The sequence below is a fragment of the Penicillium crustosum genome (assembly GCF_028827405.1).
Source record: "Penicillium crustosum strain IBT 35664 chromosome Unknown utg000005l_segment0_segment0, whole genome shotgun sequence".
NCBI classification, from domain to species: Eukaryota; Fungi; Ascomycota; class Eurotiomycetes; order Eurotiales; family Aspergillaceae; genus Penicillium; species Penicillium crustosum.
The window spans coordinates 2073652-2092135 of NW_026623126.1; the positions used below are offsets into that span (position 1 = coordinate 2073652).

Here is an 18484-nt window from a genome sequence, read left to right on the forward strand (position 1 = left end):
TTTTGGGGCTGTGTGCATATGCCAAGGGTCCAAACGTTTCAGGTTCAACTTGTAATCCAATTATATCACGCTCCGTGTCACTTTAGGAGGTCAGTGCGGGCGTCACGCTACCTACGCTTGGTATACAGTATTTTACGACATTCAGTCGTTCTAGAGCAGGAGGTAGCCCTGACCCAACCCGCTTACTGGGTCATCTACGTTGGATTGAAGGACTTGCTAAATATCAAATCACGGATCATCTCTAGTTTCAATTTTGGGAGGGTCGGCGCCATTTCGCTGAACGACAGTGCAAAGATCAGGTTGTTGGTGGTGGAAGCCTACTGACTGGTTGACCGATGGCGTAATAGGGCTTCTTTCAGTGAGCGTGAGCACGGGAAATATAATAGAGTAGTGAAGAAGGAAGATAAATGCGAAGATATATATAGTGGTTTCACACAAAACATGAAAATAAATCCTCTACTGCACCTGAATGTCCAGATGAAGAATATTCAGCTGGGTGAACGGGGGTGCCCTGATTCCCTTAAGAGTGCCGCTATAGCGCCGAGCCGCCCACTGCCTCGATTCGTGAGCGCTAGGTGACCACCACCATACTTATTGTATGTTTCTTATTTTCATAATCAAATTTTTTTTTGATTCGTCGCGGATACTCCCGTTGCGCCTTAGTATTCGATCCGTTCAGTCCTTTCACCTGAATGCCCTGCACACCACTACTTTGCACCTGAAGCGCTGACGTGTCCTTCCCCGCCCGTGCTGATTCTTTGTGGGCGTCGCCCAGGTGCGTTCGATACGAGGGTATCAGCGACGCCGCCACATTAACCCTCCTCGCGGCACGTGCAAGTCAATTTGATGTGTCAAAAATGGGCTGACTTTCACCATCTGCTGGGACTCCGCAGGCTCCAGACAATCGAGCCCACTCCTCTTTTGGATCATTCATTCCCAATATAATGGCCAGCATTTCTTTTGGGGACATAAACAGCGGTTATCAAGTTGGAATTAACAACGGACAAATATACGCCCCCGGTCCTATAGGTAAGATAAAATAGCATGCGAGGACACACTCATAATATTCTAATTACGACTACTTCCTAGAGCGACCTCATACCCCCACCAAGTCCGCTTTCACAGTCCCATTTTATCGTGATGGTGATTTCGTTGTTAACCAGCAGCTGCTGGACTTAGTGACTGAAAAGCTCTCAGCTTCAGGGTCTTTGATAGCCCTTGTTGGGTGTGGTGGTGTGGGGTATGTTAACGAAATCGAAGTATCCATTGACAGTGAGCGGGTACTAATTTGAACAGAAAATCTCATTTCGCCATAGAATACATATACCGAATTCGTCATCTGTCACCTACAACCTTGATATTTTGGATCTATGCGAGTAGCGCAGCTCGATTGGATCAATGCTACCGCGACATAGCTGACCAGTTTGACATCCCTCACCGCAATGATCCAGACACGAATATCTTCCGAATTGTCCACGATTGGCTCGAGGTGAACGAAGAGAAATGGGTCATGGTGCTTGATGGTATGGACTATGATTTTGATTTCTTCGAAATGTCTACACCGGGAAATCAAGAGGGTGGGTCGAAAGATGACAATGGCCGCCAATCTAAACCCCATCGAACTTATACTCCTCAAAGTGCACACGGTTCAATAATTGTGACCACAAGAAACCTAAATGTCGCAGAGAAACTTGCTCCTGACAGCATAATTGAAATTGGGCCAATGGAGGAGTCTCTCGCAATGACCCTCTTCCAGTGGAAACTGAGGAGACCTGCCAAGGAAGATGATATTATGCCTCTTGCAAGGCTGCTCGGCTTCCAACCACTTGCAATTGTACAAGCAGCCGCTTCTATCAAATCCAGATCTCCTCACTCGAGTTCAAGTTTATCGCAGTTTCATGAAGAGCTAAATGCCTGTCTGTCAAATATGGATGATTCATTAATTCATTGTACAATTCGTGCCACTTCACAGATTGCCTTCAATCATATAAGGCAGGACAGCCCGACAGCTTGGGACTTACTCTGTTTAATGAGCTTCCTTGACCCACAGGAGTTCTCTCAAGGCTTACTTCGTAGCCTGAGTAAAGGGCACTCCTTTTTCAGTGGAAATGCAATACGGGTTTTCAACAACGACCACTTTGACAACGAGATTGCAACACTACAAGAGTTTACGCTGATACATATCAGACAGGACACACAAACAATAGGGATGAGCAGCTTAGTTCAAAATGAAGTGAGAAAGTGGGTTGAAGCCCACGGGCAAGCCGATCGTTGGAAGACACAGTTTATCAAAAATCTTCTTCTTGAATTTCCGAGTGACCTCGAGAGCCAGAGAAAGTCTCGGTCCTTGTTTCCACATGTGAAGGCTGCAATGCTCCAACGCCCCAATCCGCTCCTCGAGGACTCACTTCTGGAGTGGGCTACTCTCATGCATGGAGGTGCACGTTATGCTGGGGAGATTGGTCAAACTGGAGACATGGAACACATGGCTTTAGAAGCGATGGAGGTTAAGAAACACCTATTAGGTCCTGATGACTCAGAAACGATAGATGCCTCGATGACATTGACATTGGCATATCTGCTGGAGGGTCGATGGAAAGAGGCAGAGCATTTGGCAGAGGCGCAAGCCGAGAGGTGCAGCCGAGTGCTTGGCGTGAAGCACCCTACTTCATTCTCAGCTACTGGCTACTTGGCATTGTCAAAATGGTATCAAGGGCGATGGCACGAAGCAGAGCTACCGAGTTTGAAGCTCCTTGAGATAGCCCAGCATGCCTTTGGCGCAGAACACCCAGACACATTGACCATCATGAGTAACCTTGCAGCAACATATGAAAGTCAAGGGCGAGGGAAAGATGCAGAGGAGATGAACACCAAAGTGGTTCAGGTACGCAAACGCACGTTAGGCCCGGAGCATCCAAGCACCTTGACTAGTATGAACAACCTGGCAGTGATCTTCCAAAATCAAGGTCGATTGGAAGAGGCGGAGAAGATAAGCCTGGAAGTACTCCAGACACGCATTCGTGTTCTAGCTGCTGAGCATCCAAGCACTTTAGCTAGTATGACAAACCTGGCGTCAGTCTACTACGCCCAGAGACAATTCACAAAGGCTGAGCAGCTCTACATCAAAGTCCTTGACATCTTCAATAAAGATCGGGGGTCTGAGCATCGGGATACATTATTGGCAATGGATAATTTGGCAGCAATATATCGAGAACAGGGACGATGGGCTGAAGCAGAGGTTCTCCAAACTCAGGTGCTTCAAGGCCGTCAGAGAATTCTTGATACTGATCATCCCGACACCCTGAAAAGTATGGTAAACTTGGCAGAAATCTATTGGCATCGAGGCTGGTGGGAAGATGCCAAAGCCATCCAGAACAAAGCGATCGAAATTCAAAAGAGGGTACTTGGTCACAACCATCCAGGTGTTCATTCGAGTATGGACTTTCTAGGGTTGATCTACAGAAGTCAGGGAGAGCTACTGAAGGCTGAAGCAATCCACCGCCAAGTGATAGAATATTGCCAGACATTTCTGGGGCCAGAGCATCCAAGCACGCTGGGTAGCATGGCGCAGTTGGCTCTCGTTCTTCTTGGCCAAGGCCGGTCTGAAGAGGCCAGAAAGATACAGACGACTGTATTCGAAAAGCAGACCGATATATATGGCGCGGATCATCATGCGGTTCTGTCGAGTTTAAATACCTTGGCTCTCATTGATAGAAGTGAGAAAAGATTGGAAAATGCTGAGAAGACTTTACGCAAAGTGATAGACTGTCGTCAAAGGATCTTCGGGTTGGACCACTCATATACGCTGGCTAGTATGGAGGATCTGGCATCCGTGCTATTCGAATCGAACCAATTGAAAGAGGCAGAAGCACTAGCGAGAAAGGTCAACCAGACACGAGGGAAGCTTCTACGAGAGGACCACCCAGATACACTGAGAGTGGCTAAACTGCTTGAGCAAATTTCTGAGATGAAACTCGCCAAATCGATATTCGATGACGAGGATGACGGTTCAAGCATGTCAGACTTTGGGTCTATCGTTAGCAGCTTCTCTTTAGCAGCAAGTCAATCTTCTGCTACAACACTTGATAACGCCACTGTCTGGTCTGCGGTTAAACTTTTCACGGATTTACTTTTGGAGATGGACAGTTTCAAACAGTTATGCAGGATTGCGCTTGAGAGCGACATATCGAAGGTTCGTATCCAGAGAAACCTGGGGAAAGTTCTTCGACTTTTTGCGTCTCATTTGTCTCACGAGGCAAAACTTGCCGATCATGCAAAAGTTATCAGATTTGTTCGCGGATCGTCGTCTAGAATCGCAAGTCAAACTATACTTAGTCTCGGCATTGCAAGCACCTCGGGACTCGGGGAATCTGATATTCGACAGGTCAAACAGGAAAGCTCAAGAGCCAAAATACTGGAATATCTTGGAGGGCAAGACACAACTAAGCCTGCCTTATTCGAGAACGTCTCCAAAGTTGGTTCAGAGGAAAAAACACCAAAGGAACCGGGGGGGCATGAGCAGGTCGTTTCCGATTCTGACTCCGATTCTGACGCGAATTCGATTCAAGATGCATTAGAGACACAGCAACCGACAACAGTGAATGATCTCCAGAGTATAGAGAGTATCATTTTCAAGACGAACGCTTTTGAAATCATGCAAACTGAATTTTTTGATTTTCTTTTCCCATCCCTGCGATCCATTCTGATGAAGTGGATTTCCAAGCAGCGGCGAGCTGGGGCATTAACGAGCAAGCAGCTACGGGACCTTGAGATGATAGTGAGTGAGTTGCAACACGTCGCACATCACCAAATATCCTTCACTCTTCATGATTCTGGTTCGATCATCAACAGTATCAAGGGTAAATGGGAAGGTTTCACATTAGAAACATGGGATTGGTGGCCCTTGAGCCCGTACATGCGCCCTCTCGCAAATGAGGAGGCTCGCATGCAGTGGCGTTGCGTAAGTTTACCTGACTCTCTAATATTTCATCACTAAGGACCAAGTCTAGGGTTGTGGCCGAGCTCGTTGGGCCGAAGTCCCTATTTCCTTTGCCAAGCAGGTTATCAATGCTTCCCCAAATTTAGACGCAGCAAATAGGACCCAGAATAGCCTAGGGCTTCAGACCCCAAGCCCTGCACCAGTTGAGCCAGGTCAGTCGGGATCCCAAACCCAGGGAGGTGATGATAACCCTTCGCCGTATCCACCTCAAGCAGTATCTCGATTTACCTCCTGCCGGTTAACACCAGAAAGAGAAATGAATCTCCATGTATTTCTCGTTGTCACGCACTCGTCGCTCTTTCGGAGGTCAAGACGCCTTGCCCAAACATCCGTGAATGATATGAACGATGAAGAATTTTTCTCGTGGATTCGCACCTCGTATTACCGTCATCGAGGTTTTTTCGCAACCTGGTTTGGGGTCCACAGATACTCGCATTGCGAATTTTTCAAAGTACGTCTAGGTTCATATCTTAAATGAACCTAATTTTGTTTCAATCACTAAAATTGGAGCAGTTTGAAAAATACAAACAGGATGGCTATGCCCCTTTAGTTCCAGAATTTCCATCTCCGCAGGAAATATCGTATCACTTTTATCCAAAGCCTATCTCTCCGGAACCACCTGTCTCCCCACACGAGTTTAATGACTGGTTTCTAGATCAAGTTTGGTACATTGTGCTTTTCCAACGTATCTCTAAAAGGATATCGAAGGCAATGTCATCCAATGCAGGATCTGAGTATGCTGTTGTTGATGAAAGGCTTCCAAAGCGGGATAGGCGTATTGAGGAACAGGATTCCGCACGCGAGGTTTTCTGGGGGTTGTACATTGTCGAGCGTCGGTCGACATTGATGTTGGTACTTTACAGCTTTATTTTTCTGGTTCCTTCGTTCTATTTTTTCTTTGCGTGGCTGTTTCAATGGGGTCATTCTGGTGATCTTCAGAATGCTTCCGTTCCATTTACTGTGGCATTTGGCTCACTGGGCACTTTTTGGGTAATTATTTCTTTGAAGTCACCACGCTTTGAAGGACACCTGAAAATCGACTGAATATAACGAGTTTGTGGACCACTGAGAAAACTGAAAAGAGGAGTAAGCATAACTGACACGACGAGTCAGTAATTGCAAACCAGAATTGAAAGTTTTGTGGTATGAATGACATTATTAGACTAAGAGGTAATTCGATTAGTTTTCTCTAAAACATATCCGGATATATACAACCATAAGGTGTAGAAAACAGGGGGTTCCCGTCCGCTCAGCTGCATATAAGCCCATTATTCTGCACAGTTAATACTCAATACGCCCTTAGTACCTAAGCGGCACTCTAGGGTGATTACGGGTGATATAGGTGAGAAGTCTTAAGACTAGGGTGAGAGAGGTAAGAACGCGGTAACAATTCTTACCCTAAAGGTGATAGAGGCTAACTTACTCTAAGCCTATACCCCCTCTAAAAATAATATATAATATAAACATAAAGGCTCTTTTATTACTCTACTATGATTTTCTTTGATTTTCCTTACTACTTAAAATATATTCTCCGAATAGAATATCCCGAAAGTACTCTAGGCGCGTCTTATATATACTATATTACGTGGCTTTATGAATTCTAAGACAAGAAGGAAAAAGAGGGTAATACTATCTGCTACCCTAAGCTAGCGCCTAGGGAACTCGGTTGAGTGAAACCGTAGTCTTTCGCGATCCCCATCACAGCCTCCTTTGCTGCATCTTTGGTAGCCATAATGCCTTTCCTGGGGCACTTTTATTGCATGGGATTTATTTGTAGGAAAAATGAAAGTCACCAATGACGGAAAGTGCTTCTACAGGAGGAACGAGGAGATCCAAAGGACCCCTATTTAGTTAGCCAATTTACATGCATATAATACCTACCTAGTGATCAACGGGACCATATTCCTATCACCCATTCCTACCTCAATCCGAACGCCCAATCAAGTCCTTAAAGCGAGGACTTCACCCCACCTAAAGCACCAAGTAAGCGCCGCCCGGGATCAAATTCAGCTAACCCTCATACCCCATAAAAATTCAATAAAAATACATATTAATCCTCCCTAGGGAGAACCAAAGTGAATCAGTCATGATTGGTGCGGGGCACGGCTGCATATCCACCACCAAACTCAGGCGATGACGGACACTAGATATATCGTATAGCTTCCTTCTTGAAATCGAATGACAGCTTGCGGTCTTACAGTCTTACAACTACTTGAGGTGGTGGCTTACGCGCAGGCATGGTTACGTGCCATGAACTCATAGCTTTGAGAATATTGGCCTCTCCTCCAGTACGGGAGATGATGTACGTCCCAAGGGGTCTGCATTTGCGATGGTAGGGATCCCACTGTCCATTGGGCCGATAATGACATCCAAGTTGAAGTCGGCAAGAGTCTTGTCGATCTCGTTGACTCTAGCTACCCCTTCGAATCATCTTGGCCCCCTCAGCATATTTTCCCTCGGACATTGTGTCATGAAGGGCCCCCTCCAGGAGCTGTTGATTGGGGCGAACTGAAGATCCCGTGGTATGAGTGAGTACCCGTTTCTTACATGCAGTCAGAGTACTTACCTGGAGGCAAGGTTTCGTCAGGATGCTGCTTGTTGAACTCGACAACGTCAGCTAATGAGTGGATTTCGGTGTCTTCATAACCCTTCAAGAACACATTCTATGGTTTCTCAAAGTCGTGATCTGGACTCATGATCAGCCGAGTTCCAACTTTAACCGCGGGTCCAGAACAAGGTGCTCACTCCACAGCAGCTCCAGAGCATCGTCGCCATCCAGAGTTAGTGGTTGCTGATTGATGAGGGTAGGATCTGGATCACAGATGAAGGGAACAAAATCCCACAATGTCAAGTCCACAAACCCAACTCGCTGTCCTTCCCAGGAGCCAGTAAGGGAACTTGCGAAGTGAGTCTCATTGGTGAGAACACTCATGTTAGGGGTCGATCTCAGCGCCGGGGCCCCACTTCGAATTTGTTTGGCTACCCCGCGGACATTATACTTGATCGGCGACTAGCATCTAAGACGAAACAATAGATCGCGGGAGCACTAGTCTCTTTGAGCAAATTGCCGCAGAACGACACAAAAAATAAGAGGCACAATTCAATGCGATTACTCTCTATCTCCTAGTCCTAGGGCTCATGTTGGACAATGATATCAACAATAGGCCAAGAGGCTAGAGGGAAGCATGAAGTAACTGCAGACCGAGCTCGAAGGGGAGGAGATACGTCGAATTTACCGACCATCTTTGATCAAGACAAGTTCCCAACCTCCCCACGTGTGTCCCGCACAACGTGGAAACATGCAACCCCATCGTTCGCTAGTTGTGCGACAAGCCCATACTCCCAGTCGAGATACCCTTGCATGTCCTTGCGAGCATTACTTGTTCCTTCATACGGCCTTTTATACACATCGATCGGCCGCGAAAGCCACCGCGATTCCGTCTCGAGGGGGTGACCGGCAGCTACCCAGGCACTTGTCCCTCCCGCCAAATACAAAATGTCTCGAGAGACTGACTTGCGTGCATCGTCAATATTCATAGCGGCAACGTCACCATCGTCCGAGGTCAGCACGATAGGGCCGTCGCCGTTGATAGCTCTCAGATCCCGGGTAAGTTCAGGTCCAGAAGCAAACCAGGCACCCGGAATGTGGCCCTTGCGGTAGGAGGGACTGCGGGCGAGATCAACGACAGTTGCGCCTGCGAGATTTTGAAGGTCATTGATTGTGATAACACCCTCATTTGAAGCATTCCATGAAGCGGTTTTGGGCCACGGAAGTCCATCAGGCACTTGGGACTGTTCTTCAAAAGCATACACGTCCCACCCGAGCTGTACGAGCCAGCTGGCAGTCATACGCGCTCGCACACCGTCCGTGTCGTATAGAACAATGCGAGCTCCTCGAACACCGACCCATTCATCGGTCGCTTGTACTAATTGACCACCAGGGGCATTAAAGAAGCCGGCCGGGTGTCCAAGGGCGTACTCCTCCGGGTCTCTTACATCCAGCAGGTACAAAGTCCGATCTTCCGACTCTGCGGTAAATCGAGTGAGCTCGTCGCCATTGATAAAGGAGACTCCGACGTGATTTGCCCATGATTCAGCGTATTGTCGTGCCCTTTGTGATGCGTCCACTGAGGGACTTGGAACACGTTCCGTCTTTTTAGTCTCCAGCTCCAAGCCCTCTAATGTCCACCCGATCGTCCCATTTCGGAGCGCGACCACTTTATTCGGGATCCCAGAGTTGATCAAAGATTGGGTTCCAACAATACTCCGCGTTCGACCTGCACAGTTAACAACGACTGTGGTTTCCGGAGAGGGTACAGCCTCAAAAAAGCGATACAGAAGTTCTCCGCCTGGACAGCTCCGGCCACGAGGGATGCTCATAGTATTATATTCCACAAAACGTCTGGCATCCAAGACAACCACATCAGCTTCACTCTCCAGGATATCCTTGACATCCCGCGCGGATAAGGATGGGGTGTGGTTGATGGATTCGACAAGCTCGCCAAACGCCTTTGATGGCACATTGACATCGCGATAAACCTCGCCAACGAGCGCATAGCCAGAAAGCCCCCCTTCCAGTACAGCAACATCCCGATACCCCAGAGCTAATATCCGGGCGGTGGCCCGATCTGCATAACCTTCGCCATCGTCGTAGACGACAATCGGGGCCGACAAGCGAGGAACTAACGGAGGCAACTTCTTCTCGATTTCTGAGACTGGCACACTTAGTGCAAATAGAGGATGAGACTCGGAATAGGGGCCTTCTTCGCGGACGTCGAGGAGGGCAATTTCATGGTGATTTACCCAATGTTGGCGCAACTCGCGTGCGGTTATAGATTTCGCCATTTCGCTATTCAAGTCCCAGAAGAAATAATTCTCTGATCATTTGAAGTTGAAAGGAACGTGCCGATCGAAATAACGGTGGAGCGATCTTGCACGATATCTCGGGTGTTTTTTCTCGGAGGTTTTTGGATGAACCCGCAACCCACGACAGCCCCAAACATTGATATTCAGAAGCACACGCAATCCTGGCGCTTTTATTATTCTCTACTGATGCATTTTATCATAATTCTTGATTTTGAATGATGCCTGGAATCTGTTGCTCAAGAGGCTGCTGTACCCCGCTCGAAGCTCGGTTGACGCCATCTCAGCGCAGGATGACCAATCGTGCGATTCCACCTGGTGGACATCAACTCCCCGACCTCGGGCCTTGTCTTGCTTGTTAGATCAAACTGACACATTCAACAGAGTATGAACCCCACTCGACAACGAAATTCCTGCGAAGCATGCCGTAAGCCGAGCCGTCCTCCAGTCCCTTGAATGTGTAACTAATGATAAAATAGGGGCACGGAAGCTCAGATGCTCAGGCGAAAAGAGCGGTTGCTCTCGTTGCCGAGGATTAACATTGACTTGTAAATTCAAAGACAAAGGAGCACCTGGAAGGCCGAGAAAACGTGCACGACAAGAAGAGCCAGACCATGATTTGCCGGACGGAGAGGAGCAAATAGGATCCTCAAGCTCCTCTCACTTCTCGCCCGTCGTTTCTCAATCACCTTTTGGTCCTCATGAAGCCGGCAACGTGCTAATGGCAGCCGGTGAATTTGACTCGTTACCATACGAGCTATCCGGGAACTGCGGATTTGATTCCTCCCACTGGGAGATGCTCGGGAACGGCGACATGTGTTCCTTTCCCCTTGGGTTATTGCAGACATCCCGCCAGAACGCATTACACGACCCCGAAATACCTCCAATAGCCTTAGAACCATACATCTCTCCCATGTCGTTCTCACAGTCATGTAAATGCGACGAAGAAGTCTCCGATCTAGTTCGGAACTTGAGCCGCGCGAATATGTCACACGATATCATTCCGATGCTTCGAACGGGCGTGTCCCTCACAGAGCGGCTACTGATCTGTCCTATGTGCTACGATGTGTCCAAGCCGCCCCGAGTAACGGTTCAAAATGTCCTTCTCATCGGCCAGCTCATGTTCGAAGTAACAACCGGCTACCAGAAGTATATCCGCTGGCTGGATAAACACTGCACTGAACTCGATGCCAGCAATGAGACTAGAACCGTCTATCTTGACTCCGAGCTTGGAGTCCCGTCAGAACTGAATTTACAAATCGGTGGAGAGAAACTCAGAGATCTCGTTGTGCACGGCCTCCAAACAGATGCCGAACGGCTTTTGGTGCTGGGCAAACAGTTTGCGCAGCGACAACGCAATCGGCATATGGTCGGCCATGAAACTTGTCCCAATTCTGAAGGTCGTTGTCGGAGCAAGGAGGATGCTGTTAATCACGACCCGCTCGATCTTTGCCCGCATGATCCAATAGCGCGGAAGTTGGTTCCGTGTTTCCGTATAGTTGATGAGGTTCGCGGGATGATCAAGCAAGTTGCAGATGCCGTTGTGTGATACCCCGTGTTTATAACATATTATATTTAAGTGTGGTCTTAAAGATCATGAAGGGGCGACATTACATTCGTTGTTTCTTTCAGTTGCCCGAGCCATCTCTTATGTCTTTCTGCATATCTAGAACGAGAAGCCAGCAAAACAGTATTAATTTAATCAAAGTATTCATCTAACCCTTACACGTTGACCCCGCACTGTGGCAACCATTCACTTTAGGCTTTCCACAAAACGAAGGCAATTTCCCAAGTCGGCAAAAGCATGACGATGTGATTTCAACATCTGCTTCCACAAGGGCAAGGGAAAGTTGTTTGTTGATAATATTTGCCTCCGCATGGCGACCCAAGAGTTCAAGGCACTCGTGATAGCCATGCAAAGCCCAAACGTTATTCGGGTGTTGATGGGCACGTTTATGGGTCGGATAAAGTCCCAAATCTTCAGCATAAGCCTGTGCAGCTTGTTCAACTCTACCCTGTTCCAATGAGAGGGCTGCATATGGATGCCGAGCTGGAAGCATCCACCCCCACGGCTCTGCGAAAGGCAGCTCGTCTTCCAGAGTAATTGCTTCCCGTAATCTGGAAAATGCTTCGTCATAATTGCCTCTTCGGTACTCAATTTCACCATCTAACATAGCAGATGCAACTTTGAGAATGTCGGTGATTTTGTTAGGGAAGTCGAGGCGTGTGGGAGGGACGAGCGTGGAAGCAATCTTGAAAAGCTCCCGTTCTTTGTCGGCTTCCTCGAGCTGAGACGTGGCTGCATACGCGATGGCCTTTCCATAGTGTCTCATAACATTCGTGACACAATATAGATCCTTATCTTCAAGCGGGTCGAGCTTCTTCAGTTCTTCCCACATCCCAAAGCGAATGAGCACATGGACTCTGACAGCCTTGAAAAATTCCATCCAATTTGCAAGTGCAGGCGTTTCGACTCGAAGAATTTCTTCCGTGATAGTCGCCTCCATTCGATCCGTCGCTGACAACGCCGCCTTAGATTTCCCACCAAGCATCGCAGCGTAGATGAGAGAGTGGTAGTCGTGTAGACGGTAGTAGCTGTAGAATGTCAAGCCGCCATTCTGTTCAAAGTATCTATCATCTGCGAGGGTCGCTTTCAGATTGTATTCGACCGCGCGGCGATAATCGCCCACAAGAACATCGATATGAGCAGGCATGTGGAAGGTGTGGCCTGTGTCCGGGAAGATTTCCCGGATCATCTCTGCTGCCGGCAGAGCAGCCTCAGGAGTTGCGGACATTTCCATTAAGTGGATATACATGTGCGCGGGGCCAGGATGGAGTTCGACTTGCGGCATCTTCAGAGCACGATCAAGCAGATCTTTCACTTCGAAAACCGGCGATGATGCTATCGGGAGCCCCGTGGAGGCATCGTATAACTTTCGCGGAGCACAATTCATCAATGCATCGGCGAAGAGTGTGATAATGTCGAAATCTTCGCGACCAAAATTTATATACACCTCTCTCATAGCATCGGCGTACGCTCTGCTACATCCGGCAAGATCCCTACTTGGATCATCGTTGGGGTAACGTTCTGCAAGAGCATTGATGAGCGCTTGCTCCCAATCTGATGCATTGTTTGCCCGCCTCAGCGCTTCTTGGGAAAATATATAACACTGCTTGATCGCATTTAGCCGATCTCTCTGATCGAATAGCGCCCATGTCTTGTTGTAATTGGAGCCTGAGCAAAAAGATATTCCCCAATAGGCCATGGCGCAATTCTCGTCGTGCGCAATTGCTTGCTTGTAGCAGGTGATTGCTTCATCATGATTAAAGCAATATGTCCATACAAGTGCCCTGTTGAACCATATCTGGGCTTCCTGGGAACTCGTGCTGACCTTGCGACCGAATGTGCCCAAATCAAAGTAGGGGTCGCTGGAAGCCCTTGTGGGTGGCTGGGCGTCAGCAATGTCCATTGTGCAAGCTAGATGAGCCGAGGAATAACTGTGCTGTGTCAGAAATCGTTCTGCGAATAAGAAATAATGTCGAATCTAAAATAGCACATGAAGAAGTTCCCACAAATTATGAGGGGTATGTATGGAGTCGGAGGGTTTTGATTAGCGGCGGTTAGATCGCTCGATTTTGATTCGACTCCTCGGACCTTTTTTTTAGAAGCTCATAGTGCGGAGTAATTGAACGTTGGGGTAAATAACATCATTTTCATATAATATCGTTTTTTATGAAGAACTTGTGTTATGGATTTATTGACTTAAGTTTTGTTATGAAAGGTTGGGATTTGGGCTCTGGTCTATGGGATAGAACTTGTATACAAGGTGGCCGCAATATATCTAGACTTCTCTATAGGTTTCCAGTTTAACGATTCTTCAAGTCATTGTCCACGACATCCTCCAAAATAGTCTCGCCTCTTTTTTCGGCCGCGATTTTAGCTAGCTTCAAGCGCCTTGTGTCACGCTCTGTATCCTGAGTTACCCACCATGTTATCACCGTCAAGATCGCGCAAGTACCCACAAGACCCATCGCCACAGAGAAAGGCACTGTGTAGTCTGGTGCGTACTTGCTTTGGAACAACTGTGGGCCAATGGCACCGCCAATCTGGCCATAGCTGTTGACGAATCCGATAGAGAAGGCAGATCCCGTAGCCCGGGATGTTGTTTGTACGCGCCACGGCCTATCACGTTGTGAGCTATACATGAACGTCTCGATCGGGGTAGGGTTTAGAAAACTTACCACATGACAGGATACCATCCTGAAGTCAAGGCATTTCCGATCAGCGTTACCGCGTAAATTGCACCGTTACTTGGATGGGCAACAAAGACTCCGTAACAGACTAAAATAATGAGAAGGAAGGTGAGTGGGTACAATGGCCGGGGAATCCGGCTGCGATCTGCCATAATTCCTGTAACTGCAATAAACAGGAGACCGCAGACCGTGATAGGGATATTGAGGAGTTGGGCTTGAGCAATGCTCCTGATAGACTGTCAGCAATCCTCCTTGAAGTCATCCTTGTCTTTCCATCTGAACGCCGAGGGGTATGCAACTTACGTGTAGCCGAGGTTTGCAATGACTGTTGATTGGTAGAAGGTGACACCGTTGGTTCCAACAGTAAAGGTAGCCCAAATGGCCGTAAATAGCCACAGCCTGCGATCTTTCAATGAGTCGATAACTTCACGTAGCTTAAAATTTTGCTCGCTTGCACGAGGAGCATTAGATGGCAGTCGGGCCTGGATAAACTTCTTCTCCCGTTCAGTCAGCCATTTGGCTGTCTCGGGAACTATATCGCATTTTGTCATGTTAGCCTCTGTGTTGTGAAAGCAAAAAAAAAAAGGGACCCTTACAATCTGGGAGCAGCAACCAAATCACAACTGAGAAAAGAACGGTTGCAATGCCTTCTGAGAGGAATAACCTAGAATAATTTTAGCACGTATTGAAGAAGAGGAGTGGATATAAAATTTGCTTACCATTGCCATCCAGAAAGTCCCCCTGCGCCAGATACGGTGTCAAACGCATACGCAAGAAGACCACCGAAAATACCAGAAATATTTCCGCAAATATCTTTATATTAATTGTAAGCAAAGTTTCATGCAGCGTGAGTTGATTTGGGAGCAGATCTTGTGCAGCTTACAAAAGTAGAGTAGTCGCAAGGACATCTCGTCCGGGCGATACCAGTAAGTCATTTGGAGAATAACACCAGGAAACTGTCCAGCCTCGGCCTGTTGCTGGGTTAGTGTGTTTTATTCTTAAATAATGGGACTTATTGGAGCTGCAACTTACTACACCTAGCAAGAACCGTGTCGCATATAAGCCGCCCTTATTCTTCACTGCAGCATTGCACATTAGAGCGATACCCCAACTCAACATAATCCTTGATTGCCATTTTGAGGGAGAGCATCTTTTGAGCAGTAAATTTGAGGGTGCTTCTAACACAATGTATGGAACCTAGGACGTTCGTGATTAGCGGCATGTCGCGGCCTCCAAGTCAGGACTTCGTCAAAATCTTACATAGTAAAGGACAGTCACAAGATTGTACTCGTTGGATGTAATTCCGAGCTGGGTCATTATATTTTGATCCGTTCCCTTGTTCATGATCCGAGCATTCGATGCCTGTGAGGCTGTAAGTTCTTCTGTAACACACGGGTATCCTGGAAGGGCTGTTCATACGCACATTGTTGCTGTCCAGGTTCTTGAACATGAATATGAGTGAACAAAGCGTCATCAAGCGCCAGTCAATCTTGCGTAGCAACTTTTTCTCTTCTGCCGCCGTGAGCAGTGTCCGACCACTCATAAGCTCCGGGTCGTAGCCATCGATGCTTTCCTGACTGGATGAGGCTTCAGCAAGAGCTTCACCACGTCTGGCAAAATGAAGATCATTATCGGTATTGCTTTCACTGGTGGAAGTGATATCAGTGGCTGTGGTTTTACCCAAGTCTTTGGATGAAGGGTGCCCATGTTCTTCGTCTGCCATTGTCGCAATGTTGCTTTCGGCAGTACAGTGCTAAAAGATCACTGTTGACAGTATGGTTAAACGCGAGCAGTCATTACTAGATATCAGTGTCTCTCCTTTATCAGCTCGGAAACCCTCCGAAAAACATTATCGAAGCTTAGACCAAGCTCCAAACCTAGCACAACAAATATTGTATCATAGTCCACAAGTATTGCAATTTATATGGCCTAGGCCATACTATTATTGAATTTGTAGATACAGCATCTACTCAATTGGATTTAATCTAGAGGACGATAGTCTATTCCAATATTTCGAAAACAATCCATAGTTTTTGTCTAATTATTCTCTTCCAGCAGGAATTCAGTCAAGTCCAGTAGTTAATTTAATTTAGTTAAGCATATTACTGAATAAATTATTAGTCATTTTGCAGGATATTCCAATAACACCCGGGAATAAATTGAATGGAGTGAAGTTGTGATTCACGGCAGAGTTCCTGATCACGCAAACGGAGGATATCATGATGAGATCTAAAATCCCACGTGCCGCACAGTGGAGATCCACCTACACTCGCACTCATAATCTCACTTTGTATAGCAACCTTGTGGGTTGTTAGTGGAATAGATCTTGAAATTGCCCGATTGGAATAGATCAACAAAGGATCAAAGGTCAGTCCCGAGACTGCTGTGAAGCCAAGGATATTGTGATATTGATAAACCCCCCCCATTTCTCCTGTATAGTGACGCGATTGTCTCCATAATAAAACCGTTTCACTCCAAGTTAGTGTGATTGGATTCATTTTTGCATATTTTGTACAAATCTCTTGCACAAACTATGGCAACTTTAGCTCAACCTCCAGCCCCAGTTCCTTCAGGATCTGATATCCCGACGTACAGTCAGGTCCCAGAGACTTCTTTTGATCGTATGTTTCCGTGACCTCTATTTATGCTCAATTGCATACTTTGGCAAGCCTTATACTTGAAATCCCATAACTAATGTGTGATGTGTATACAGTGGACTGGGCGGACCTCGCCACCTTGGATCTGTCACTGTTTGACCAACCTGGTGGTAAAGATCAGTTAGCCAAGCAGCTCTTCGATGCTATCCAGAACATAGGTCAGTATCATACGGCTCAGACCCTCTACTTTCCACTCTTGTAATACTTACTTAGCTCCAGGGTTCTTTTATATTACCAACTTCGGTCTCTCGCAGGAAGATGTTGATCGACAATTCTCTATTGGCAAGGAGATTTTTAAGCTCCCATTAGAGGAGAAACTCAAGTTCCGCGCGGAGCTTGAAAAAGGCGGCTACAATGGCTACAAGCCAATGGGTCTGCGGGTGAGTTGAAAATCGATAATATAGGGCAAAAAGGATCATCTCTAATATATTAGTATAGGAAATCAGTCCGGGTGTTTATGACAACACAGAAATTTACAATATCCCGAAATTTATCCCAGCCCTTGAGCTTCCACAACCGGATATTGTGAACCACAATCGCCCCATCATCGAGGGCTTCGCCCGCCATATTCATGACCAAATTGCAGCCAAACTCCTCACGCTCTTCGCCATTATCCTTGAGCTACCAGAGGACTATTTCCTGAAGGTGCATCGCTATGATGAAAAGAGCGACTGCCACCTACGGTACATGAAGTACCACAAACGTACAGCTGAAGAAAATGAGAAGGCCGCCGGAATTTGGTCCAAGGGCCATACCGACTTTGGCAGCTTGACCTTGCTGTTCCGCCAACCCGTTGCTGCACTGCAGGTTCGTACGCCAGAGGGCGAGTGGAAGTGGGTCAAGCCGTATCCCGGGAGCATCACGGTGAATCTTGCGGACTCGCTCCATTTCCTTACCAACGGTTTCCTCAAAAGCAGCATTCACCGTGTAGTGGCACCGCCGCCGGATCAGAGGAACATAGACCGTCTGGGTGTTTTGTACTTTGTTCGACCGGAGGATAGCCTCGAGCTGCGGCCGGTTGTGAGTGAAGTGTTGCATCGCCTGGGATATGATCAGACGGCTGATAATAGCGCGGTTGGTATCACTGCTGGTGAGTGGGTGAAGGCAAGAGTCGCCAAGGGAGTTGACAGAGGTGTGGCTAGGAGTGAAGTCGGAGATCAACCTATTATTGGAGGCGTGGTGGCTAAATATTATGATTAGAGATTCCAAGGTTATGTACATATTTATGTTTTATGTTCTTTATGTCATCGCAAGTGAGTACCCGTGGACGGTCGTGAGTTCCTCAACGATGTCAATCTTTGGGGAAGGAGCGGTCTTGGCCCCGAATAATTTCTTCCATCTCCCTACCTATTTCTCTTCGACCTTCTTTACTCCCTTTGTCAAATATCATCCAAATCCCAAAGGCACTTCCGCTTCATTTTGGCAATGGCCAACTCTATCCTCTCGTGCCACTAATAAGTAGCACGACCGCGAGATTGGGGAAATTCGGGTACCAACTTGAGCGAACTTGATTCATTCGACATCCAAAATGACCGAATAGAAGCTTTATGTGCACTGGTTCCCAGCGTACGTCAACATTATTTACAACAGAACAAAATTCCTTGCTAATCGTAGAAGTGGGTGCCTTTCCCCTTGTTATACAGTCCTAAGTTAAGATTCACGCATTCTATCGGCGCTCGACTTAGGCCTCAAAGCCATTGCTACCCATGTG

The 18484-nt window shown here is 47.2% G+C and overlaps 7 protein-coding genes across 7 annotated transcripts; 3 read left to right on the forward strand and 4 right to left on the reverse strand.

The window, feature by feature from the left end:
* Positions 1–944: 944 nt before the first annotated feature.
* Positions 945–5241, forward strand: N7487_011483 (tetratricopeptide repeat protein; the record flags this gene model as incomplete). Its single annotated transcript, XM_056879213.1, has 4 exons — positions 945–1029; positions 1090–1240; positions 1297–4960; positions 5116–5241. The coding sequence occupies 4 exons, from the start codon at positions 945–947 to the stop codon at positions 5239–5241; spliced, it is 4026 nt and encodes a 1341-aa protein (XP_056724532.1).
* Positions 5242–7697: 2456 nt separating this feature from the next.
* Positions 7698–7931, reverse strand: N7487_011484 (uncharacterized protein; the record flags this gene model as incomplete). Its single annotated transcript, XM_056879214.1, has 1 exon — positions 7698–7931. The coding sequence occupies one exon, from the start codon at positions 7929–7931 to the stop codon at positions 7698–7700; it is 234 nt and encodes a 77-aa protein (XP_056724533.1).
* Positions 7932–8248: 317 nt separating this feature from the next.
* Positions 8249–9844, reverse strand: N7487_011485 (uncharacterized protein; the record flags this gene model as incomplete). Its single annotated transcript, XM_056879215.1, has 1 exon — positions 8249–9844. The coding sequence occupies one exon, from the start codon at positions 9842–9844 to the stop codon at positions 8249–8251; it is 1596 nt and encodes a 531-aa protein (XP_056724534.1).
* Positions 9845–10249: 405 nt separating this feature from the next.
* Positions 10250–11411, forward strand: N7487_011486 (Zn(II)2Cys6 transcription factor domain-containing protein; the record flags this gene model as incomplete). Its single annotated transcript, XM_056879216.1, has 2 exons — positions 10250–10289; positions 10342–11411. 2 exons carry the CDS (start codon positions 10250–10252, stop codon positions 11409–11411), a joined length of 1110 nt encoding a protein of 369 aa, XP_056724535.1.
* A 166-nt stretch (positions 11412–11577) lies between these two features.
* Positions 11578–13332, reverse strand: N7487_011487 (TPR domain protein; the record flags this gene model as incomplete). The annotated part of the gene is made up of 1 exon (XM_056879217.1): positions 11578–13332. The coding sequence occupies one exon, from the start codon at positions 13330–13332 to the stop codon at positions 11578–11580; it is 1755 nt and encodes a 584-aa protein (XP_056724536.1).
* Positions 13333–13729: 397 nt separating this feature from the next.
* On the reverse strand, positions 13730–15839 carry N7487_011488 (uncharacterized protein; the record flags this gene model as incomplete). The annotated part of the gene is made up of 9 exons (XM_056879218.1): positions 13730–14045; positions 14105–14344; positions 14420–14648; positions 14713–14780; positions 14836–14929; positions 15000–15087; positions 15149–15313; positions 15377–15478; positions 15540–15839. The coding sequence occupies 9 exons, from the start codon at positions 15837–15839 to the stop codon at positions 13730–13732; spliced, it is 1602 nt and encodes a 533-aa protein (XP_056724537.1).
* An 810-nt stretch (positions 15840–16649) lies between these two features.
* Positions 16650–17973, forward strand: N7487_011489 (uncharacterized protein; the record flags this gene model as incomplete). The annotated part of the gene is made up of 4 exons (XM_056879219.1): positions 16650–16737; positions 16830–16931; positions 16993–17153; positions 17212–17973. 4 exons carry the CDS (start codon positions 16650–16652, stop codon positions 17971–17973), a joined length of 1113 nt encoding a protein of 370 aa, XP_056724538.1.
* Between the last annotated feature and the right edge of the window lie 511 nt (positions 17974–18484).